This window comes from Lepidochelys kempii, chromosome 11, assembly GCF_965140265.1.
Source record: "Lepidochelys kempii isolate rLepKem1 chromosome 11, rLepKem1.hap2, whole genome shotgun sequence".
Taxonomy (NCBI): domain Eukaryota; kingdom Metazoa; phylum Chordata; order Testudines; family Cheloniidae; genus Lepidochelys; species Lepidochelys kempii.
In genome coordinates this window covers 61,825,068-61,851,631 of record NC_133266.1, presented here as the reverse complement: position 1 = coordinate 61,851,631, position 26,564 = coordinate 61,825,068, and the positions used below count along the sequence as shown (strand labels likewise).

General features: G+C 39.9%; 1 protein-coding gene and 1 long non-coding RNA gene across 12 annotated transcripts in view; one reads left to right on the top strand and one right to left on the bottom strand.

Annotated features, from left to right (window-relative positions):
- Positions 1-26,564, bottom strand: part of PARD3B (par-3 family cell polarity regulator beta) — a 602,621-nt gene that overhangs the window by 208,686 nt on the left and 367,371 nt on the right. For all 11 annotated transcript variants that reach the window (XM_073306519.1, XM_073306526.1, XM_073306522.1 and 8 more), the window contains one exon: positions 22,847-22,891. In XM_073306519.1, the coding sequence (XP_073162620.1) occupies positions 22,847-22,891 (45 nt within the window). The remainder of the gene's footprint in view (positions 1-22,846; positions 22,892-26,564) is intronic.
- LOC140895832 (uncharacterized) lies at positions 319-26,398 on the top strand. Its single transcript, XR_012154362.1, has 3 exons — positions 319-543; positions 4,246-4,483; positions 25,607-26,398. It is a non-coding gene; the product is annotated as an uncharacterized lncRNA (long non-coding RNA).

The window sequence follows — 26,564 nt, the reverse complement described above, 5'->3', positions numbered from 1 at the left end:
GTGCTGAATTGTACTTAATGGTTAATTGAGGCTCTATCTGTGCATGTTTCAACATGAGACTTTGAAACATGTCAGCTGATTGACCAGCTCACAAAGAAAAGAAAACGCAAAAACACGTGATCAGTGGGCTTGGTACAGGTTGACCAAGGCCAAAATAACCACTTTTGGGTGACACTGCACGAGGAGCTCAAGTGAATGATTGATGAGAGGGTAAACGTCAACTGATCTTTGGTCTCTGTTTTGCAGTCTCTTTTAAAATATTAGAAAAACCAGTAATGAAATGCCCACAGGGCACATTTCTGGGACATGTGACTCCTTTGAGAACAAGAGGTATAAATGCTAAGCAGAGTAAGTTAGTTAGTAGTTCCCCAATTAACATCTGAAGAGGTCTGTGATGCTGTAAGACAGAGAGCCTCAGGGTAACCAAGACCCTGCTTCGGGGGACACTTGACAGACCAAGTACTTGAGAGGGGAAGAGAAGAGAAGAAGTCCTCATCTAGGACTGGTAGCTATACCTGCTTTGTTTGCCCATCAGGATGCTGTGTAAGGCCAACATAGTTACTGAGGGTCTATGCTTGGGGAACTGAAGCTTATTAGGGAGACGTCTTATATAACCTTTTACAGCTTGTGTGATTCTCTCTCAAATAAATTGCTTTGCACTAAGCTAATTGAATCCAAATTTAATTGGCACCGGTAACAATCTGCCCCACTGTGGGCCGTTAAAGATCCGTTTCAACAAGTATTCCGGTAACTCACAACTGATATGTATGCATATTAAGGAGTTTACCTCAGACCAGGAAGCTAAACTCAAATATTTGGAACATAAAGATTAATTGTGTGCGACACCACTAATAGAACAACTGTACTATAGCACGTGGAATCATATCCCTGTCAAGAAAGCATGTGTGCATGCATGGTGGACATGGGATAAGAGGCAGGGCATGTCTCTCTAAAATAAAATAAAAGAACTTAACAGGCAAGACAAAAGTAGTCTCTCTTCCAAGTTACATGCCCATTGATCCATCACAAATGGGATGTGAAACATAACTGAGGCAAGTTAAAAATACTGGCACAAGAAGATTACAGAGATACCAAAGCATAAAGAAGCCAAATGATGCATTGGCTGAAGTTTGGAGATCCGATATATAATTGTATATGAATGTGTGTAAGACGGACCAGGTTCACAGATTTCTTCGAATGATGAACAGGACTTCTCTGTCCAATAAGTCCCAAAGGATTTGGTTGAGTAAGCTCTAAGCCCCTTCAAAGCTACCATCCCATTAGCTCTCTAGGCTTATTTAATGTAGTTATAGATCAGGGTAGAGCTGAAGTCTTTATGCACATGGACCTTGACAGGGAAGCACCAGGCCACTCCTAGACTCACTTTCTTCAAATTGAGGAGTTCCAGGTCAGCCTCAGGTGCCTGTGAGCAAGTGGAGACAGTTGAAACTATGTCTGGATAGTTTTCCACGCTGGGAAAAACAGAAAATCTCTTGGAAATCTACCGTCTTTAACATGCTGGCTGCCCAAGTTCCCCAAAGTCTGTGCTGTAGGGGAGAGCAAGTGAAAAAAAAATATGAAGCAATAGTTCAGACAATAAAGCAGCAGAAAGTCAGTCACTGAGGTCTTCCTGCAGGTTGGTAAGATGAGCGAATTGGAGCCACTACAGTTGGCTGCAGCTTCGCAGAGACAAAGACTTTTGACTGGAAGTTGGTTGTAGGGAACCCTTAATTCACTCACTTTGAGAGCTCTAGTTTCCTGCATCTCTAAAGTAAGGAGATGCAACCCAAATATGATGGAACAGTGGACATTCCACTCAGTAGTAACACTGAATATTTTTGCTCCAATTGTAGGGCCTGATATTTTCCCCTAGAAGTGCTGGCACAGTAAATCCAGTATTGCCTGGATAATTCCCGCTTGAAATAGAAATTTCAGTGAATAACACAATTTCCCAGTGGGAGAGATTCTATAGAACAGACTGATTTCTCAATAAGGGGGTAAACCAGCAATCAAGGAAATTCGTAAAAATAACCAATTATTCATTAATTTTTTCTCAATCTCATTGCCTTCTATTATGATTTTATTGCATCTTGGCTTGATGGAATAGTTTCTTGCTTTAACGTCTTCTGTGAAATTTCTGACTAAAATCAACCAACAAAGGGGGCTGCTGTTTCTAACATCCCTTCACACTTTTCATTCGATTATATTATTATTATTTGTATTGCAGTAACGCCTTGGGCTAGGTGCTGTGAAAACACAGAACAAAAAAGTCGGTACTTCCCCAAAGCATTTACAGCCTAGAGTGTTTCATTGCCCTTTTGCAGCCCTGGCTAATTTCAATGCACAGTATTCCTTTTGAGTGGCTAGGCTGTAGACTCCTTGTCTTTGCAGTGTTATACTTTCCTTGCAGATGCTTGTTCAGCATTGTATGAGCTGCAAAAGTGTAGTATACAGTACCTTCCTCCTCTTTATGAGCATGTCACCTCTACATGCCCCTGTGTCTCTCTCTCTCCAGCCCACTCAGATATTTTCCACTTTAAGGTGAAAATAAGCAACTATTTTGATGTAAAATTAATTCTCTCAGATTTATGTTGAGATTGAACCTGAATTGTTGTTAAGTATAGTATTTCAGATGAATGTTGTGAGTGTCAGCCTGTAATTGAGTCAGTGTCAACTTCACAAGTGGTTCATCTCTTCTGAAAAATAATACAATCAACTTGGCTCCTGAAGTCAAGCACAGAATTTTCTGCTGTTGGTATGTAAACTGTTTTGGAGGTTTATATATTTAATATAATTTTGGAGAATCAATTATTCTGAGTCAGTGTTAATAGCTCTGCCCTTCCACTTTTACAAAAATGGGTAAATTTCCTAATACTGTACATTCTAATCAAAAGCCTGTAATCTACTTTAGCACTGACAGCCTAGTCATCAGTAGCTCACATTTTGGCACAGCATTAATACATTCATATAGTTAACTATATAACTCTTCAATGTCAGCATTCTTGCCTGCTGTAGTAGGTTTGAATGATGTTCAAATTCAGTGGAGCGCACTGAAGAAATTGGAAGGATAGTATTTCGGCAGTTTAATCGAAAACAGCTAGTTTGATTAATAACCAACATTGATGTTGCTATATAATGTATGACTGCTGCATTTCAATCACTAGATTTTCTTATTCTGGTTTAGAAATTAAACTGGTTATCTTGAAAACTTCAGGTTATTCATTTATATAAAGACACTGAGAAATTCTATTTGAAATTAAAAATAATTCCCTATCAAAGAGAACACACACTTGGGACACACATTCAAAATTGTTAAAGGACATCTCAACATTATTGATTCTAGTAATGTTCTTAATTTCAGTGTTTACTGATTCTATCTACTCAAGAATCCACTCATGGTTTCCATTTTCTAAAAAACTCACAAAATGGGAGTCTTTCCTACTTATGTGAATTAGAGTGTAAGTGGAGTCACTCTGTATATTGTAAGTGTAAAAGGAAATCCTGCTTCTACATATCTGGCAATTTTACCACTGATGTTAGATCCTAGGAGTTCCTTATTCCCCTAGTGAAAATAAGATACTAAACGTGTGAAAGGATGTCAGAATCTGGCTTTATCTTGAAATTCCAGTCAGAAGAAGGTATTAATCTTTTGGGAGTCTGCATACATGCTACTAGGAAGGTTGTTTCATAACTCTGAAGAATAGGAGTCACTTAAGAGTTCTTTTATTATTTTGTTTGGGCACTGAGCTCTGAAATGTGTGGGTAAATGCACTGGGCCTATCTAAATTTCCTCCGTTCCACAGGTGCCTTTGGAAAAATAGAGGCATAAAACAAAGCAGTATTTTCCTCTGGTGTGTTTAACTTCTTCAGTAGATAAATGCCCTGGTCAGGATTTTTAAAAGTGGCTCATGATTTTGGGTGCTTTAATTTGTTGGGTGCCCAACTTTAAACCCCTTAAATGGACAGGATTTTCAGAGTGCTCAATAGATGTGTGAAGAGGATGGAAGTTCTGTTTCACAGAGGACTTGAAATTTTGAAATTGCTTCATTCTGAACTGGAATAAAACTGAAAAATACTCTGACTGAAAATCCCCATTTTTGTTTTGTTTGGGTTGATCAATAAGTTTAATTTAGATTTTGACTACTTTGTATTACATTACACATTAAAATTTTAACAAATTCTAAAAAAAAAAAAGTCATTTCAAAATAAAAATCAAAATGTTTTATTCCAAAAATGTCATAACAGGATTCTTCGACATTGGCAGAACTTTTTTCTCCAGTTTTCTTCCAAAACAAAATTCTGTGAAAATCAACCCAATTTCGATGGAACCACATATACCAATGGAATATGGTTCTGTCAAAATTTCTCCAACCTTGGTTGGAGAAACTGACATGAGATTGTAACCAAGAAAGTAAACCCAGCTGGAATTGTTTGAAGGATGGGAAACCTACTAGGGTCTCCATGTGGAAGACGGGTTGCTTAGGTAAGCTTAGCATGCATGTTTCTTTATAGCATTTTTATCCTAAAATCAATGTATGGCACTTTGTGAGAGGGTCACTGGTAACCCTGTCATCATACCTGAGAAAAAGCAGAACCACAGGTACTGGACTAAGGTCAGACCTGCTGGGATAGTCACAGTGAATTGCAGGGAGACTGCAAACCTAAATCCCCGGTCTGAAGGGAGAGGAACATGGGTCCCCATCATAGAGAGGTGACAGCTGGAGGTCTGAGACCTAAAGGAGAACCCTTGAGGAGATCACAGAGAGAGCATAGGTGCAGTTAACTGTGATACTGCCCTTTCAAAAACATGCACTTTAATGTGTCAAGTTGTACATCAAAAATCACTAGTCATGTCTGAAAACCATGGCCCTTGATTTTGTAATGATCTCACAAATTTATTTCAATGGCAAGAGGTACTCTACAATTATCTTCTGTTGCTCTACACTGTTCAAAAGCTGATGCATTTACCCTCATTGTTAGCTACCGTTCATTTCAGGAACAGTGAATATTTTTTTAAACTAGATATTGTTTATAGACTGCACTAGGATCTTTCCACATTCTAATTTGTTTACCAACCTTATAATACAGTATCTACCATATAAAAAATAAAATGTATAATGTATTTGTATTTTCTCACTCATTTGCTAAAAGGGCTCATGAAATTTTAATGAGTAGTTAAAAAGAATTCACTAATATGTATATTAGACACCCTGTACTAATACTTTTTTTTAGTTATGATAGGTTTGAGAACAGCGATTAACTAATATTTAATAAATTTAGTAGTTTGTCTTTATTGTCTAAAGGGTAGACAGAAAGACAAGAAATACTCTAATAAATAGCCTTATGCGTGATCTATTATTGGTGTAGTCAATATTTAATGTAATTTGAAGGATTAGGATGATATTTTGACTACTATTTGCATTTATTTTTATTGTGTTGTAGGTTTCAAAAATAAGCAGCAAGTAATTTTTTTTACTATTTTCTGTATTTGTACAACAAATAGGAAGTGTTTTGTTTTAAAATAATGTATCAGTTCCAGAGGGCTTCAGTCAAACAATTTTGCTATTTTGTTTTCAGAATTTAAACATTTGAGCAGATAATAAAGCAATGAAAATAGAGGCATCTGAATAGCCATATTTTACTTAATTTCTCTTTTATCTAAAACTAAAAAATAAGCCTTTTGTGAAATAGGAATCATGCCAACTGCACACAGGGAACAAATACTAAATTTTTTCTTTATCCTCCTGCACCATATATTCAGCATCCACCAGTTTCCACCATTTATTTCAGTTATGTCTGTTCAGGCTTCTGAGTGTCACATTAGAATCATAGAATCACAGAACTGGAAGGGACCTCGAGAGGTCACCTAGTCCAGTCCCCTGCACTCAAAGCAGGACTAAGTATTATCTAGACCATCCTTGACCGGTGTTTATCCAACCTGCTCTTAAAAATCGCCAATGATGAAAATTCCACAGCCTCCTTAGGCAATTTATTCCAGTGCTTAATCACTCTGACAGTTAGGAAGTTTTTCCTAATGTCCAGCCTAAACTGTCCTGGTTGTAATTTAAGTTAATTGCTTCTTGTCCTATCCTCAGAGGTGAAGAACAACAATTTTTCTCCCTCCTCCTTGTAACAACCTTTTATGTACCTGAAAACTGGTATCATGTACCCTCTCAAGTCATCTCTCCTCCAGACTAAACAAACCCAATTTTTTCAATCTTCCCTCATAGGTCATATTTTCTACACCTTTAATAATTTTTGTTGCTTTTCTCTGGACTTTCTCCAATTTGTCCACATCTTTCCTGAAATGTGGTTCCCAGAACTGGACACAATACTCCAGTTGAGTCCTAATCAGCTCGGAGTAGAGCGGAAGAATTACTTCTTGTGTCTTGCTTACAATACTCCTGCTAATACATCCCACAATGATTTTTGCTCTTTTTGCAACAGGGTTACACTGTTGACTCATATTTAGCTTGAGATGCATGATGACCCCCAGATCCCTTTCCGCAGTACTCCTTCCTAGGCAGTCATTTCCCATTTTGTGTGTGCAGCTGACGGTTCCTTCTTAAGTGGAGTACACTGCATTTGTCTGTATTGAATTTCATCCTATTTACGTCAGACCATTTCTCCAGTTTGTCCAGATCATTTTGAATTTTAATCCTATCCTCCAAAGCATTTGCAACCCCTCCCAGCTTGATATCATCTGCAAACTTTATAAATGTACTCTCTCTGTCATTATCTAAATCATTGATGAAGATATTGAACAGAACCGGACCCAGAACAGATCCCTGCGGGACCCCACTTGTTATGCTCTTCCAGCATGACTGTGAACCACTGACAACTACTCTCTGCGAACGATTTTCCAACCAGTTATGCACCCACCTTATTAGTAGCTCCATCTAGTATGTCCATCATAAACTAGTCTGTTTATGAGAAGATTATGTGAGACAGTATCAGAAGTCTTACTAAAGTCAAGATATACCACATCTACCACTTCCCCCCATGTATAAGGCTTGTTAGCCTGTTAAAGAAAGTTATCAGGTTGGTTTGACATGATTTGTTCTTGACAAATCCATGCTGACTGTTATTTATCACCTTATTATCTTCTAGGTGTTTGCAAATTGATTGCTTAATTATTTGCTCCATTATCTTTCTGGGTACAGAAGTTAAGCTGACTGGTCTGTAATTCCCTGGCATGTCCTTATTTTCCTTTTTATAGATGGGCACTATATTTGTCCTTTTCCAGTCTTCTGGAATGTCTCCCATCTTCCAGGACTTTTCAAAGATAATTGCTAATGGATCAGTCAGGTCCTTGAGTATTCTAGGATGCATTTGATCAGGCCCTGGTGAAGACATCTAACTTGTCTAAGTAATTTTTGACTTGTTCTTTCCCTATTTTAGACTCTGATCCTACCTCATTCTCACTGGCATTCACTATGTTAGAGGTCCAATCGCCACCAACCTTCTTGTTGAAAACCGAAACAAAGAAGTCCTTAAGCACCTCTGCCATTTTCACGTTTTCTGTTATTGTCTCCCCCCCCACATTGAGTAATGGGCCTACTCTGTCCTTAGTCTTCCTCTTGCTTCTAATGTATTTGTAGAATGTTTTCTTGTTTCCTTTTATGTCCCTAGCTAGTTTGATCTCATTTTGTGCCTTGGCTTTTTTAATTTTGTCCCGACATATTTGTGTTATTTGTTTATATTCATCCTTTGTAATTTGACCAAGTTTCCATTTTTTGTAAGACTTTTTTTTTGAGTTTTAGGTCACTGAAGATCTCCTGGTTAAGCCAGGGTGGTCCTTGGCCATACTTCCTATCTTTCCTACGCAGTGGCATAGTTTGCTCTTCTGCCCTTAATAATGTCTCTCTGAAAAAACTGCCAACTGTCTTCAATTATTTTTCCACTTAGACTTGCTTCCCATGGGATTTTACCTATCAACTCCCTGAGTTTGCTAAAGTCTGCCTTTTTGAAATCCACTGTCTTTATTGTGCTGTTCGCCCTCCTACCATTCCTTAGAATCATGAGCTCTACCATTTCATGATCACATTGATGGATTCTTTCTCTATTGTTCTGTACATTGCATCTCTAGGACATCCTCTTTTTCTCTTTCCAGGTGGGGTCTATATACTTGCCGTAGAACTTGTGTTGGTGGCTCCTTAAAGTATGTCCTAAACATGTCCATCATTGTATTCTTATCCCTATTTGACACTTTAGATTGGTTTGCTTTACTTAGAATTTCTGAAGTTGCAAGAAACTCTTTCCAATGGACTCAGAAGATCTGCAGGCATTTATTTTGGAATGAATTGATCTTATCAATTTCTTGTGTAGGTTTCCTTGACTCTGCTCCAGAAAGGAGGACAGACATGATGACGGTATTAAAGATTCATGTTTTTTGTCAGTGCCAAACGTGCCACCTTTTCCAAATCTTTTTTATCTTCTTTTGATATTTGTTGCTTGATATCTAGCATATAATCACATATAATTACAAATACTGTAATTACATCAAAATCCGAAACAAATCCATGCTAGATGTTCAGTTCCTTTTCTGGCCCCTATGCACTACTCCCACAGTGCAAAGGAGCAGGAAAACTGCCCTAGCAGGTTACCTGGGGGTTTCCTTTTGCAATCCTCACTTGTGTAATGGCCCCTAAAGGGTTGCTATAAGAGTGTAGCCTGGCTGAAATGAAGGAACTGGCCCTCATGAAGGAAACCTTCATTGTGGCATCACAATTTTGGCCTTGTGCCTACAAGACACTGAGCAACCTCAACCCCCATTAAGTCAGTGGGTGATGAGGAAATTCAGTACTTTGCAGGATTAGGTTCTATGTCTCTGTAATAACTTCTCCTCTCAAGGTGCTTTGTCCCTAATGAACCCTTCAAAAATGAACACAATATATCTCCCTCATATTCTCTGTCGAGTTTTCAAACTTAAAGTAACACACTTTATGCCTTTCGTACGAACGAGAACGCATGAGATCATGCACAGGAAGTCACTACAGTATTAATAGTGTCAATGAGAATTCTCTGCAAGCATCAGACCATAGTCAATAATCCCTGGGCCTAGCTGATGGCCCCTTGGGGCTGTGGGCAGCCTATACAGGAGCTGCATTGAAGTAGCATCAGGGAGTGGACTAGTACTAGAATGGCTACAGGGTGGCTAAATTCAAAGCAAAGGTGGCTTAAAGCTGCCTTTTCACCCCTTATCCTTTAGGCCCAACCAAAGAATCTGTCTCCAATGATCTATTTTACAATTATGCATGCATTACCGTATGATGTTTTTATCTGTATACATACAGACATATGCACACAGACTCATTGTAACATATGCACACAGACTCATTTATCTGTATACATACAGACATATGCACACAGTACTGGGCCTGTTACATCCTAATACACCTTTTATAGCCCTTTAAAACTGAGCGCTGTCATTGTAGGTCACTTGCTTGTGCTTAGTAAGGTGTTGTAAGGAAGGCTTCCTGCTCTGAGACATAAGAGCAGGTAGGGGGATATCCAGGTCAGGGAAAGACTAGAGAGAGGTTGATTCCACATCTGTAAGACAAAGGCCATAAAAAGGAGATACTTGCAGGGAATGGGCACTGGCTATTGGGTAGGGCTGGGAAGCCCTGTAGATGTGAGCAAAGGTAAGACCCTGCAGGGCTGTGAGGCTGCTTTGGGATGCATGGGTTTGTTTTGAACCTTTTGTTAATCATGAAAAACCCTGAAAAGAGAATTGGAGCTGTGCCTTCAGAGTGTGATTTCACCTTCCCTGGCTGGTGTTTTCTAATTTGTTTCTAGCCTATTTCTTGGTCTCTAACAGAATCAGATATCATCAAAACAACCTACAACTGGCTTTCTCCTTAACAGCATATTGCATGCACACACAGATTGTTCACTATTATAGTGAAACGAGAATTGATTGTTAACTGCAGTAACTGCTATTGGCTTCATCTTCAATTCTTCTGGTTAACTAACAACTGAACTGCTGGTGATAACTAAATTTAAGGGATTACTGCTTAATCCAGTCAGTGCCACTCTTCATAATTAACGGTAAAGATCAAACAAATGCAAAGCAGAAACAGGAATACAGTTAAGACTGACTGTCCTTTGCATGCTGTCTATAGACAGTAAAAAGTATTTTAGTAACCTTTTGGAAGCGATTTGTATGAAAAATGCTAGGTATTATTATTATTATTGCAAGAACTGCTAAAAATGATTGATGCTGTTCCATGAGCAACTACACAATTCTTTCTTCAAAGTTTTTTTCCCCTGCATAACATTACTGTGTACAGTTTTTACTATGCAAAGACACATATTAATAGTACTGGCAACCTATTTCTTACAATAAAACCTTATTTAAAATGTTATGAAAAGTAAATACTACATAAGACAACGTTTGAGAAATGAGCTGGAGTTGGAATATCAATTACCCGCTGCTACCCTTAAAAACCTCCATCTTAGCAAAGAAAGATGAGAGGATTTAAATAATAATAATAAAACATTCTCAACTCTGCTGGGGATTATAGATCCCTCCTCGCCCACAGACCCAAACCCCAGAAAGTAGAGCAAGATGCATACGGTAAGCAATGGAGTTAGAGCAGAAAAAACCAGGTAAATCTATGAGTTATTTCATTTTGTATTTTCCAGCGAGTCACCAATAACCCATTCTTGCTTCCCCCCAAGTTTGTTGCATAGCTAGAAAAAGGGGGTATACAGTTGTTCACTAATCCTCCTTCACTGCCTCATCCGCTGAACTGTAAATTAGAGGGGCAGATGTATCATCTGGGAAGTTTTCCAAATTCATTAACTCCTTGGCGCCAGTGATTTCAGTATGCCCATTGCCAGTACTGGCGGTTATGCCCATAAAAACCTAACTCCTGGAGGGAAAGGATTAAGAAATGAGGCACTCAACAGCGGCTGCAGGTTTCTTCAGTCACAATGAACGACTAAAAGAACGAAAGTAAATACCAATGCTTTTCAGTCCCTAATACACTCAAGAGTTTTCCCAAACATCTGCAGACCGTTGTCATGAACAGAGCTTGAGAAATGTACACACGCTAGCTGGGGGACTAAACATAGCAGTGAGAGGCAGGTAAGAAAGACTGGTGATGAGGGTACACAGTAAGATCTGATAGGTTTCAGAGAAGTGAGCTGTAGCTCACGAAAGCTCATGCTCAAATAAATTGGTTAGTCTCTAAGGTGTCACAAGTCCTCCTTTTCTTTTTGTAAGATCTGAATTTGTACATTTGTAAATATATAGCCCAATGGTTTTTAGAATCCCGTGAACAGTTTCTTCTCACTAATGGCTGGCACAGGCTCTCAAGCCACTCCCTGTGCTTTCCGCAATGGATTCCGTCTGCCTGCACCAATCAATCACCACATCTGATCAACATCACTTCTTGAAGAGCCCTTTGCTTAGAAGGCCCTATAAATGCATGGAAACTGCCTGACCCATTTGCAGGATTCAACAGTTTTCTTTAGATCAGAGGATTTCCATGTAGAAACTGAAGTTTTATCAGCCAAATACAGGTCCTTGGAGCATTTTGCTTATGCTCAGATGAAACGATGCAACGAGCAGTTAAGCAATCCTTGATTTAGAGATTAACATAACGTCAAAATCCCCAAGATTCTAAATGTTAAATTCGCCTTATTGACTGCTCCCAAGGTGACGCTTAACTTTAAAGGGTCCCAAGCATCCACAGTTCCAACAGAAGTGAATGGGAGCTGGAAGACCTCAATACTTCTAAATATCAGGCCTTTTCTTCTGGCTACAGCTAATACAGACTCAGTTATATTTAAGATTTTACCATCACTGCTCATTCAGAAAAACTCTAGGTACTATTTTTTAATCTTATTGTGACAGGTTGCCCCCCTTAGGATGCCACCCGATGTGCTGAGATATCACTGAGCCTGACTGTTATGCCAGTTTGGGCAACCTTTTTACCTGTCTTGCTGAGCTAGGCTATTAAGCCTCTTCCAACACACACACAGGCAGGGCCACACCCAACTGCAGAACGAAACAGACACTGAGATCAGTTCTGGGAAGGCTCAGCTTAAGGGATTTGCCCCAGCACACAGGTGTCCACCTCCCTTGGAGTGCAGACCCACAGATATGTTATGAAATCTGCCTCCTCCCTCAACGTGAAGGGGTAGCAAACAGAACAAAGCAGATTACTAAGCAAATGAAACCAAACATGGAAACTAAGCTAGTTTCACTAAAGAAATTGGTTACAAATAGTATTTGTCACCCTAGATATTGTTGCAAGCAGATTACAGAAAGTCTTGAAAGGCAGTTAGCTGCACTGGTCTCCCTCTTGAGGCCTCAGGTATTATTACTCACAAGCTAGACGCCCTTCCAGCTTGGGCTCAACCCTTCTCCCCTCAGTTCAGTTTTTTGCTTCCAGATGTTTTTCAGTGTCTCTTTGGATGGGGAGGCAGAGGAGAACCATGATGATGTCACTCCCCTGCCTTATATAGGTCTTGTGTAAGGCGGGAACTCTTTGTCTTCTCCTGGAAGATTACTGGCATTCCGAAAGAGGATAAAGGGTATCCAGTACCAGGTGACTCGGATTCATGTCTCTGCATGGCTGTGGCAGCCATTGCTCGTAAGCTGTCTCCAGTGTTCACAGGAAGACTAAACCCTTTCACAGTCCATTTGTCTCTGCTAATGGCCCATTAGTCCTGTCTGACTTTTCCATTGTTTTACCTGAAGGGCTGGTTGTGGGTGACACCCAAAGTAACACATTTGAAATACAGATATATAGTTAATATTCCTAACTTCAGATACAGAAATGATACAGGCATACAAATTGGATAATCACATTCATTAAATCATAACCTTTCCAATGGTATCTCACATGAGCCATCTTGCATAAAGTATATGTCAGTTATGTCATATTCACATCATATATTTTCAGAAAGAATATGGAGTAAACGTCACACATTCACTCACAGCATTGCTGCTAGGAGTAGAGATTGAGTGGTTTGGAGTATCATAAAGAGCTGTATTAAGTACTTATGTATTCTATGCTGACTTAGATCCCATTATATCCCCTTTCTAGTGTGATTGCACCAGGCGTAAATCATTTTAGAATTTGGTTGCGTGTGTGTATGTGTGTATTCCTGTAACTGTGCGTGCAATGTCAGCAATCTAATCTATATTTATTTTCATTTCATGTAGTTCCAACCAATGCCTTAGTTGCACGTACTATGCACATGAAAACATATCAGTTTATGACTTATATTCAACAAACTGAGTCCTGAGGGTGCCCAAAACCTAATTCACAGCATGTGGGACACTGTCTCTGGCAGGCTACGGGGGCCATAAAGTATTAATTTCTGCAGAAGTTAAAAGTTTAATTTAAAAATAATTGTTTCTAGTCGTAATGGTTGCTACTCAGAACCTCTAGGGCAGAGGTGAAACTGACAAGAATCAAGCAGCAGCTTGATAAAGCTAGGGGTAGCAGCAAGTGGTGGGCCTGGAGATATTCACGGAGAAGGAAGATCCCAAAATTGAGGTGTTCTCTCTCTCCTCTCCCCCAATCAACCAGTAGGCTCTAGTGAGGTGTGTATGGGTGGCATAGTAGTGCAGACCTCCCCACAGCCTTCACAGCATTCAGGAAGCTTTGAAGGCAGATCAGAAAATTCCTTGTCCCTTTCACTTTGCAGAGGTAGGTGGAATACTACACCCCCAAGACAGTTTCGATGAACAGCTCTCTCTGAGAAATCTCTGACCTCTTCACATTGCCAGCAGACTGGGTGGCAGGCAGGTCAGACTCGGTTCTCATATATGTCAGTGCAAAGTGGGTATAAATGCTACCAAATCAGAATGGCAGCATTTTGCATCCACATGGCACAAGTATAAATTGCAACAACAAGGTCAAGACAAATAAGGGAGAATCAGAGACACAGTGTTTAAGAGTTGTCCTGCCCTCAAGCCTGAACATGATAGACGAGCACTTGCAGCAGAAAGCTCGGACTCAAAGCAGAACTCTGCAGCGGGGACATGAAATGTGGCAGGCTAGGAACAAGTGCAGGTAGGCAATAAGAAAAAGGGCTGTGATTTTCAGCGGGAACATGCAAGCGGTGAGCACCCTACAATCACTCATACTGACATTGCACCATTCCCAGGATGAGTATTTCAGCCTGCAACAGATTGAGACCTTTATGTGTGTGCCTCCTTTTAGTCCACTGTAATCTGACAGCCAACACATTCAGTCTCAAAAGAGGGGGGTGTTCATTTTAAACACTAACAGACCATATGTGAAACAGAAATATTAATTACAGCTCTTAAAAATCTGAATGGTTTTATTGAATGTTACACTAATAAAACATTTTTCAGTTTTAATGCTCCTGTGGTATTTTGCCACTCCCCAATTGGATTGGCTTCACTGAATTACATACAGAACAACATCTAGTAATGCCTGGGAACAGGAAGAAATTCCAGCAACATAAAATATGGTTAGCAAAGTTTATGTAATGGGAAGATAAAAGAAAAACACTGCGATGAACCGGGGCTACGTCTGTACAACTTATGAATTGTGATTGATATTGTGAAATTGTATTATGAAACACTGCTGTATTATCAGAGCTTACACACGCGTGGATCCTCCACCGCTGACAAGCCCTGTAGAAAGTGCACATCAGACAGATACAACCGAAAATGCAAACATCTGGAAAAGTGGGTGAGCTGCCTCCTTAGAAAACCACTTTAGCTGATTCCTCAACCAGGGAAAATAGGAACAATGGAAAGTTACCAGGAGTAGAACAAGAGACACCAGGTGAGCAGAAGGGGTTTAAATAAAGAAAAACACAGGAATAGAGGGGGCCAAACAGGAAGAGAAAGCATGGGGCAGGAGACAGCAAGGTCTTCAGCTGCTTTTTCTGCTCCAGGAACACATGGAAGCTATAAAGTTGGATTAACAGACTGGTGGAGGATTCCCTGAGTAGTGTAATACTGCTCTAGTGGCTCCAACACCTCTTACAAGCCCCCAGAATAGGGATGTATCTGGAGAAAGGGGACATTGCCCCAGTAATCCTTGGATGCCAGAACAACCCCTTTGCAGATCTATATAAATTGGAGCAGACCTGAAGCTTCTCCAATCTACATCAGAGACTAATCTGTAGAAGGAAGAAAGGTAAATAAAGGTGTTGTAAAGCTCCCTTTGTCTCCATTCTCTAGTTATGCTGAGCACAGTTCAAACACAGCCCAAGATCAGGGTTTATTCTGCTGAGGCTGGACTATCCTTATTGTCCTGCAATGCTCCCTATACCAGTTGATTCATAGGGGCAGGAGAAGAGCACTGTTAGTGGGACTCTTGACACACGAAAATCTTTTCAGGCACCTTGCTCTAGCAAACCAAAAAATGAGGAAACATATCTTTCTTGCTGAGGCTTGTCCATCATTTTGTCACCCCCTTTCCCTTCCTCTGGGAAGGTTGCTTACAGAGGGTGAAATACTGGCCCGTTGCGCTATTGACCTCAATGGGCAAACATTTCACCAAGAGTTCTCTCTCCATCTAAATGCCAAAACGTAAAAGGGGCTAAACTGATTACCATCTGGCAAGAAACAACTCTGCACTCTTGACAAGAAAAGCTAGAGGTGGGAAGGTGTTTTTAGGTTAAAAAAAAATGTCCTTCTAAGGATTGAAGTGACTGCCTGTTCTCTTCCACGGTTGAAGATCACCCCACCAAGCAACCCAGGAGTGCTGTGAACAGGGCAGGTCAATGGATCTCCTAGTAGCCCGAGTCCAGTCTCTGGCAGTGAGGCTCATCAGTGAAGCCATGCATTCAGAAAAGATTCTAAAGAAGAAGTTACTATTTACTCAAATTAAATGATACAGCAGATTTTGTTAACTCGAAGTTCTTGTCTAACAATTTGAGGCACAAGAACTAGTAAGTGTCTAGCCTGTCACCTCTTGAGTCAGTGAAAAATTTAAGTCAGCATGTAAGAGAATACACAGTTTAGTAGGGGGGAAATATTGCTGTATCAGTCCGAATTTTTGTATAGCATTATAATAATCAACATCTGGAATACCCAGTTCTGAGTTTCCCTTGCTAAATCAGGAAACATTAGAACTCGATAAGTTTAGTCCTTTTGTTTCCTAGCATCCTTCTATACACTTTCCTGGTCTCTAACAGAGCCAAACACCGTCCAAACAACATACAATCTGCTTACTCATTAACAGCTTATTGCATCAGTAAAATTTGAGTAGGAAGACATGTTTTTTCTATAACAAAAGTTTCAAACTTGATAGTCAGTACCTGTAGTACTAGGGCAAGTAAAGGATCATCTCATCCATATTCTTTCTTATTCTTTCTTAAGACCTAATGAAAGTTAGAGGCCTCTCGAGCCTCCAATCTCTGATGAAATGTAACATTAGCCTGTATTAAGATACCATAAAGATTCTTATAGTTCAGCAGTTCAGTATTGCTCTGTTCCTGTCCCTTAGGCCTTGGTGTACACACAGTTTTTATACTAGTGTAACTATGTGGGTTAGGGGTGTGATTTTTTTTTTTTTTTGGTATCAGTGTAGTTATACTGTGAGGCAAGCAGAACAAGTCCCAGCTCATGCCAAGGCCCATAGGTCTCACTGAACCCTGACAAATGCATAGATGGAAACCAGTCCGGCTCACCTGTGTGTTCGCATTGTTAACACAGGTATTAGATTTATAAACATGTGTTGAGTGTTCAGATTTTATGCATTAATCTCACTTATAATGTCTGTATGCCATGCTATAGGGTAATATTTAAGTGTTTTCTTCGTGACTATAAAAGTGTTTTCTCCACTACTGTAAACCCTCACAGTCAGGAGAGAAGCATTACTAAGTGTGAAATACTAGTTTACCACAAGAGGTGTCATCTCCTCTCCAACAAAAGAAGGCCCATAGAGACCAGATAAGTCAATATGGAACATCAATGGACAAAAGACTTTGTTGATTGCTTCCCCCATAACCATGAAAAGGAGACTTGCACAAAGATTCATCCCAGGACAGCTCAAGCTCTGGGGGAAGGGACTCAAAATACCTGTCAAGAAGAAATTATCCCTAACCTCCAGATGTTAATTATCCTTCTAGTTAGAAAATTTTCCTAATATCTAAACTAAATCTCCCTTACTGCAGATTGAGCAGATTATTTCTCAACCTACCTATTGATTCTAATCCTACAGGAGACACAATCTACATGACTGGGAGGTAGAAAACCATAAAGCAAACTTCTGAAAGAGAGGCCTCACTCATGCCCTGCTACCCTTATTTCAGGTTTCCCAGTTGCATGTGATGGGGTGAATTTTCAGGTGACAACTTCTTCTTTGTGCCAATATGCCTAGAGAAGCCAACTTTAACAGAACTTAAAAAATGGATCAAAGAGGCAAATCTATCATGAGTAAAGCAAAAAATATCAAGATTATCTGCCAAAATCTGCACAATAATAAGTCATCCAACATTACCCCACAGTCCAAAGATTCAAACCTTGAGAAAGCCAATCACACAAACAAGAATGAGACCCCCATCTGGGCAACATTGAACGAAAGAAAGAAAGCCCCCACAATTAAAAGAAAATGGCAGGACTTTATATACTGCCCCCCTCCAGCCACATGGTGGTGAGGTCCTCTTTAGAGCAGGGCTTCCAATTGCAAGTGTCAAGTGGGTCAGCAGTGATTTAAACTATTTTCTTTAGCTGGCATTTTGGTATCTATCTCCCATTGAAATTCCATGGTAGCTGAGTGCCTAGTGCCCATAGGCCCCTTTGAAAATTCCAGCCACAATGATAACTGTGTCACAGATATCCCTTGCTTTGTAAAACAGCAAGACCCTTTATGAGAAGACGACACTGCAGCTTCCCCATCCACCCATTCAACCTGATCTTTTGAGCTAGACTATTGAAAGTAAAACATAGATCATAAACTTGCTAACAAGTAGCTTTACCCTTTCACTCACTGGTGCTTTTATGGTGCCTTTCTGTTTTACATCTATACAGATGGGTGTTTTGGAAAATGAGACATTAAAACAGAAATAGGAAAGCTTTTTTAGCCCATTTTACTAATTAATATGTCAAAGCTCATAAAGAAGAACTCATCAGCTTTTCTCCAGTACTGCATCATCTTAAAGAGCTGTGTCAGCAAGGACTTCAGTAGACAGTCAATACATATTAAAAGAATTTCAAGCAGTAAATCAAAATAGAAAAAGAAAGTGGGGAAAAAAGGAAAATAAAACACAAATAGCTGTAAGCTACCAGTACATAATTTGGGTCTTTTTATAAAATCAAGGAAGGGCAGTATTTTTTCTACATCAACAGGATCTTGTAAATAATATCTTCCTCCTCCTCCTGTTATTGTTCTTCTAGTGAAAGAAAATGAAAAAGACAAGTTTAAGGAAGAGCTCATACAAAACTGAATTAATATTCTCTGGATTTTGACCTTTTGGATATTTTTGGGTCTTTCACATTTTTAAAGAGGCACTGCTTGTGTCGCTCTCCCTCTCAACTTTGTTATCACTGAGATTTAGAGAAGGAAAAAGTTTACTATGCTAAGCACAAGGGGAGGTGGAGATAAGGAAACACTCCTGCCTTCCTGAAGGAACTTTGAGGACACCCCAATGCACACACTTTGCAGATCCAGGTTCTTTCCAGGGCAAACTAAATGGGACATGTCAACACACTAGTTCAGGGATTCTTCTCTTTCCACTGCAACGAGCAGAAGTTTCTGCAGAAAACATCTGCAATTCTAAGAACTTAGATAGGTTTTGGAGTAGCTTCATTCTCAGACAGGCCAACGCGCACAGCGGAGGTGCACAATGCCACAATAACCAGAATGTATAGTCATACTCTTCTTGTTTGTGGAGCATGTGAGTGAAATAGAGGCACCTGCAGGGACATATCTTCCGATAGGAATGCTTCAGTCCTGGGGAAATCCAGGGATGTATCTAAAAGTACGTATTTTCATGAGAGAATGAAAAAAAGACTATTCTTTGTGGGTGAAATATACCAGGAAATAGAAATAGGAGGCTATAGCCACACATGCTTCTAATGCCTTGCCTTGGGACGTAGCTCTGAGAAACCAGTTGCCTAGACTGAGGTAGACCTAGGAAACCAAAATGTGCTATCACTTCTACCCAGTAATGAGTAAATACCGTCCATATTGTAACTAGACCAAAGGGCAAGACTAAAGGATGGAAACGTTTTCCATACACTAGATACCAGAAGGCTTTTTCCTTCGAGAGAGTTATTGAACCACACATCTCATAGAACTAGTCATGCTGAAAAAGAGAAGGGATAATTGCATTGATTGTCAGTATGTGATAATTAATTCACTAGAGAAATATGTTTAATTTCCTGAAGTCTAGGATGACGTGGAATCTCTGCTATTCACAACGAGAAAATAACAGGCTGTTTGCTCCCTGCAGCAGAAATGGCTACAATTTCTTAACAGTTCCTCATAAAAGGGAAACCTAGGAAGTGTATGTGACGGAAGATGAAACAGGAAAGTATAGCCCTGGTCTTTCAACCTTTAAGACCCAATAGTCTGAAGTGACAGAATGTGTCAGGCAAACAGAAACAGTATGAAAATAACTCCATGATCTTGAGCAAATTTCAAATATGACTATTTGCATGGGACAATGCAGGAAGGTGCTTAAGAATCTGAAAGGAGGAGTTTGGTGCTTTTTGATTGGTTGGTTTTTTGAAGAGTGGTTTAGGCAATACTAGATGCTGGTATCCATGGGAAAAAGTGCTTTTCAATCCTCTGCTGACAGAGTTGCTTTCCATGTTGAGGTCAGATAAATCCAAAGGATAGCAGTTGCTCTTGTCTCCCTAAAATTGGCCGAAATGTCTAAGACCCCCTCCCCCCCGCAAACAATAAAAGATTTGGGACTGCTGCATCTTTCATTAGGTCATCTATAGAGAATCTGGAGAAGGGTGTGTAAAAGAAAATTGGAAGTGCTGCTTAGGAACCTGATATTCTAGGTTATTAGCACCTTTTAGCAACTGATTGCCAACAAGTTATGATCTCAACAGGCTCTGTTCCAGTGTTCGGTGATAGGAAGACCCTCTGTTTATCCTTGGCAAACTGACTGATGTTGCAATATTTGTGAACCTTCTCCTGACTGGAGAAAAGGTTCACACCCAAAGACCTTTCAATCCGATGAGTCATTTTTAGAAGCTTTTTCATACCCAAAGAAGAAGCAGCTGAAAGAAAATGTTCCCCCCTCAGCTGTAGGAACATGACATATGAGCTGATCCTCCAGTTTCAGAAAGAATATTTGAGGTACACAGACGAGAGGAAGAAGCCAAAGAATTTAAAGGGAGCTTACCCTAAATTAAGGAAATGGTCTTTAAGTATGGAATGCCTAAATCAGAGAGCTGTATAATAACAAAACTACAGCAGACATGTAAGACTGTATAGGCCAGGTACACCATAAACATGCAGAAATCTCATTATTAACTGGCCTTTAAATCCATTTTTTGGAGACAAACGTGGCTGTAAGGAAAGCTGCACAGTAACTCTGAGCACTGAATCAGGACATCAGTGGATGTTCCAGACAGAGAAAAGCATCTCATGAGAAAACCAGAAGACCTAAACAGAGAGAACAACTATCAGAAAGCAAAGCTGGAGCTCTCCACACATGTGAGAAGATACAGAACACGGGCACAGACATTTCTTGTGCCAGACCAGAGAGAGACAATCAGTGATAAACCAGGCTCATGACTCCATAGGGATTGTCACTGTACCTAATAAGTAGAGCAAATGCTGGTCTGTGATGGACATTTCATAAAAACATTCCCCCCCACCCCACCAAGCCTTGAATTTTCATTTGCTACTTTTCTCAGAGTTAGACGTTGAAAGAATTTTATTGACACTGAAGAAATTCTGATTAAAAAAAAATTTTTTTTTTTTTAAACTAGAACCACTGCTCTAATGGTCAAAAAATGATTAGATATACACTTGCACTAGGAAAACAACAGTCTTATGAAAAATTAAACTTCGTCAAATTAAGTAAAAAGGTGAACTTGTTTCAGATCTGACAAACTGATGTAAAAATATAGCATCAAAACATGTAATAAGGAACAGCACTGAATTTCTTGAGAGGTCTTCTAGCGCAGTCCCCTGCACTCATGGAAGGACTAAGTATTATCCTTTCTATACCATCCCTGACAGGTGTTTGTCCAACCTGCTCTTAAAAATCCCCAATGATGGAAATTCCACAGCCTCCTTAGGCAATTTATTCCAGTGCTAAATCACTCTGACAGTTAGGAAGTTTTTCCTAATGTCCAACCTAAGCTGCCCTTGCTGCAATTTAAGCCCATTGCTTCTTGTCCTACCCGCAAAGGTGAAAAACAATTTTTCTCCCTCTTCTTTGTAACAACATTTTATGTACTTGAAAACTGTTATCATGTCTCCACTCAGTCTTCTCTTCTCCAGACTAAACAAACCCAATTTTTTCAATCTTTCCTCACAGATCATGTTTTCTAGGCCTTTACTCATTTTTGTTGTTCTTCTCTGGACTTTCTCCAATTTGTTCACATCTTTTCTGAAATGTGGCACCCAGAACGAGACACAATACTCCAGTTGAGGCCTAATCAGCACAGAGTAGAGCAGAAGATTTACTTCTTGTGTCTTGCTTACTACGTTCCTGTTAATACACCCCAGAATGTTTGCTTTTTTTGCAACAGAGTTACACTGTTGACTCATATTTAGCTTGTGATTCACTATGACCCCCCAGATCCCTTTCCGCAGTACTCCTTACAAGGCAGTCATTTCCCATTTTGTGTGTGCAGCTGACGGTTCCTTCTTAAGCGGAGTACACTGCATTTGTCCGTATTGAATGTCATCTATTTACTTCAGACTGTTTTTCCAGTTTGTCCAGATCATTTTGAATTTTAATCCTATACTCCAAAGCACTTGCAACCCCTCCCAGCTTGGTATCATCCGCAAACTTTATAAGTGTACTCTCTATGCCATTATCTAAATCACTGATGAAGATACTGAAGAGAACTGGACCCAGAACTGATCCCTGCGGGGCCTCACTTGATATGCCCTTTCAGCTTGACTATGAACCACTGATAACTACTCTCTGGGAATGGTTTTCCAACCAGTGTTGCACCCACCGTATAATAGTTCCATCTAGGTTGCATTTCCCTAGTTTGTTTATGAGAAGGTCATGCGAGACAGTACTGAAGTCAAGATATACCACGTCTATTGCTTCCCCCCATCCACAAGGCTTGTTACTGTAATAAAGCAACTGCATCTTGTACAGTATTGCAACTTGTTTCACAGAATTGTTATTACAAGACTTTGTGGTAACACTGCTGGATATAAACCTTCATTGCTAACGAATATAGATCTTAAGCAGTTTAAGAAAAAGTGGATCCTTTCATTAGTATAGTCATACTGAAAGAACAACTTCTGTAGATGAATAAATGGGAACGAAAAAACAATAGTCAAAGCTTCAGTAGGGCTGTCTATCTTCAATATTTCAGACTGTGAGAGTGGAAAACTGAAATTCTTCCAGGAGGACAAAGAGAATGAGACATTTATATTGTTCACAATTTACACTGTTTAAGTGCCTACATTGGCACGTGAAAAGACTACAGGTTTTGTCCTTTACTTATTTTAACTTACACTCTACTCAGTGTTCAATAGATATATTTTTAAAGAAACCGTTATTACTTTTCCTGCAAGTGATCGCAGCCTATGTATGCAACTACATATACTGCCAAGCAATAAGTAAGCCTTAATTTATCACTGTGGAAGTGAAGTTATGCATTAATTTGCAAACCTTTCAGCCACCACAGTTGCTATAAGCAAGATCAAGATCAAGTAAGATAAGTAAGGTGCAAGAAAGTTCTTACCTTGTTTGTGTCCAGCCAATGAACTAACCTGGCTTTCATCTGCCACTGGAGGAGACAAAGAGAGAGACAGAGATCAGAAATTCCTTTAAAACCAGTAGCCTTTGAAATAATTTCAAATAATTTCACACACATGATATACTAATTTTTGAGTTTGTAATGGTTTGCATAAAGGCTTTTTTTCTCTGATCCACCTGGGATACCTCAGAGACCTAGCACCTGATCCAAAGCCTGTTGAATTCAATGGAATGACTGCTTCGGGGTTTAGTGAGCCATGGATCAGGCCCACAGCATTTCTACATTCGAAGTTCAGTTGTGGGCAGGGCAACTGATTTTGTAAATACCATATTTTGCCAGAAAAATCAAAGGACTTTAGAGAATTGTAACATTTTCAGGTCAGAGGCCAAAATCCTGGAAAAGAATCCACAAGTGGGGATTCTCATATCTGCAGGAAGTCCCACTGAAGTCAATGGACTCTGTGCAGGCATCAGGTCTCCTGGAAGCAGATCCCTTTGTAGGATCTGTGCTTTTTTATGTTATGAAAAAAAAACTGGTTTATAACTCATATCTTTACAGTCTACATCATCTTGCAAAGAATGGATCTATATAGTCATGTCAGTCTGCATACAGAATAAATAGTGGAGAACTATTTCTAAACTTAACAAAAACTGTAATTTTGCATAGTAAGTATACTTCAGTTTATTATCCTATATCTCATGAAACTAATTAAAACATTCTCCCAGAAGCTTGTGTGGAAAAACCAATCACCTTTTCTTAAAAATAATTTTATGAAAAAGAACAAGTGCTAATGTAATGTTAAGGCTCTTGAATCAAGCAGAGAAATGAGCATTAAGGCTGACAGCTTATCCTTAATTCTACCTGCCTATCCACCTCTTTGGACTTATGCCTGGTCTCCCTTTACAGCATAAAAGATTGTCAAGTCATACAAAATATAATACAAACTGGTAGTTATTATACAACCTTCCCTGTTGCGACCACCATTAAAAACTCAGTGTTTAGCCACAGTTGCAGGAAAGACCACAGTAAGACCTGTAATACAAAAGCAACTTCCTATTCTCTCTATGAAGAACAACTGTAGCATCTTAGACACCACTGTGTGGTAAATGACTAAACTGAATAGCAACTACTGTACAATAAGTTGTAGTATCGTATGTAGCCGTCAGACCCGGCTTGACGTTTAAGTCTCAATGGAGATCTAAAAGGAAGGTAAATATCATCCCAGTTTTATAAATGGGAAACAGAGGAACAGACTGATAAAGTGTCTTGCCCAAAGTCAACCTGAAAGTCAGCGTTAGATTCAGCATTAGAATCCAGGTCGCCTGATGCACAGGGCCATGATCAAGTCACTAGACCACTATGTCCCCCACTCTCTCAACACACACCGCCCGCATTCCTCATCAGTAAAACAACAATTTAATCTGAATTACTTTATGGGGAGAGACTCTAGTGTAGATATACTCCCAATCGTTTTTCACAACAGAGCTTACAGCGGCACATCTGTACCAATGCAGCTGTAAGATCGCTCATGATGTAACCCCTTTATGTGGACAGGCGAGAGCTCTCCCGTCGACATAATTTAACCACCCCAATGAGCAGCACTAGCCATGTCAGCGGGACAAGCTCTCCCACCAACAAAATGCTGTACGCACCAGCGCTTTTGTCGGTATAACTTAGGTTGCTCAAGGATGTGTTTTTTCACACCCCTGAGTGAGCAACATAAGTTTTGCTGAAATAAGTGGTAGTGTAGCCAGGGCCAAGTAATCTTTGTAAATTTCTGTGTAAGTGCAAAGTATTGTTGAGGCCAGGCCGAAGTGGGAATGGAACACAAAAAGAGGTCTGGGTTCCAGGGCCTATGCTCATTCTTTTAGGGCACATGGTCTCTGGAGGAGATGAGAGTCAGACACACATTTCATTACCCAGTTAAACAGCCCTCAGAACTCAAAAAGACTGGAAATGAGTTTCCTGCATGATATTTCGAACTTTGCCCCCCAAAATATCTACCTTCAAGCTGAAAGTAAGCATGGAAAACTTCAGTCCCAAAGGTTAATGTTTTGACAAGTTATGATTGTGTGAAAACAAGGGATTATAATGGAAACTGATTTGCAACCTTAATTATAGCAGTCACTAATGGCAACCGCTATAATATATGCTAATTACCTGAAGCAGGCTGTATTACAGTACATGGTAACTATAAAAAAAACCCAAGATACCAAGATTCATAGATTTTTTTAAAACTCTGTTGATGATTGGATTTGCTGGAGACAGGTTTATATTATTAAAAGGCACAAACCCATATAACTGAAGCATACCTTACATACTGGCTTCACACATAAAAATTAGATTTTAATATTGGAGGGGAAAAGGAAGAGTGAAATGATTATCTTACAAAAATATACAATCAGCTTGCCCTTTGTCTCTGAGAAACTGGTTTAAACATTCTCCAGACTTAACTGGGAAACACACTTCAGTCATAATTTCAGCTTTTGTTCAGACCTTTACATATAATGTTGTAAACAAGCACTTTACCATGATATTACTAATCAGCAAGTTATGACTTTTCAAATGATGTCTCACAAGGCACAGATTGTACAAAGATTATTACAATAGTGTGCAGGGTGTGAATAAAGGGGTGTATTCCATCATAATGCCCCACACCTAAGTAATATAAAAAAAACATTAATCCACTGAGTATTGCACAATAATGGCAACATTCATTTTTCACTTTTGTTCTTTTTTCCTCAGCCAGACCTAGCCACATGGAAAGTTTTATTTCTAAGCTTCAGCCACTGTTGGAATATCTCCGCAGAAAGGCATCCGATTTTTTTTTTAAAAGTTGGGGGAGGGAAACCCCTTTCTCCACATCACTACTAACTTAATAACGGCTGGATTATTTTTGAAGAAACATTTAGAGAAGAAATTACCTCTGAAATCATAACAAAGGCTAACCATGGAAAGTTTCAGCCCAAGAGGAAAATGCTTGAGAACGTTCTGAGCATCTCAAGATAGCAGTGAATACAGAAAACGTCACACAGTACAAAAATTCAACTATAACGTTCCCTAATGAGAATGCTATATAGACATATGTATGTTTTTAATGTAAGAAAGTTAAATGTGATGAACTACAAAAAATCTATTTATCTCTGGGACCAGGAAGTAAGGAATGGGGAGCAAACAAACAAATGGAAATGAGCAGTATAAAGATGTATTACTTCTGGGGGAATTCTGCACCACTGCGCAATGCAGAATTTTGCAGAAATTAACGTTGTGTGTGTGCAGAATTTCCTTTTCCCTACCAAAATGGGCTGCAGTTCTGATGGCAGCCACTAGGGGCCTCTGGACCTGGGAGAGCCCAGCTCGCACTTAGAAGACACTGCCAGAGGGAGGGAGAGGGAAGTAGAGGGTTCCTGGCAGCTGCAGTTCCAAGTATTGCCCTGAGGGAAGGAGATGGGAGCGCACTGGAAACTCCACACAAGCCGGGGACCCAGAATCAGGCTTTTTCTCCCTCTAGATCCGTAGGCTCTGGGTGGGGAAGTGGGGGCAGGTGTCTGGGCTGGGGGGGGGCGGGGATGTGGGTATCTGGGCAAGGGGGGTGCCGTGTCTGGGCTCTGAGGGGTAGGGGGTTTGGGTGTATTGACTGGGGCTGGGAGGGACCACAGCTGGACTCTTTGGGGGGAGGGATTGTGGGTGTCTGCCCCACCCC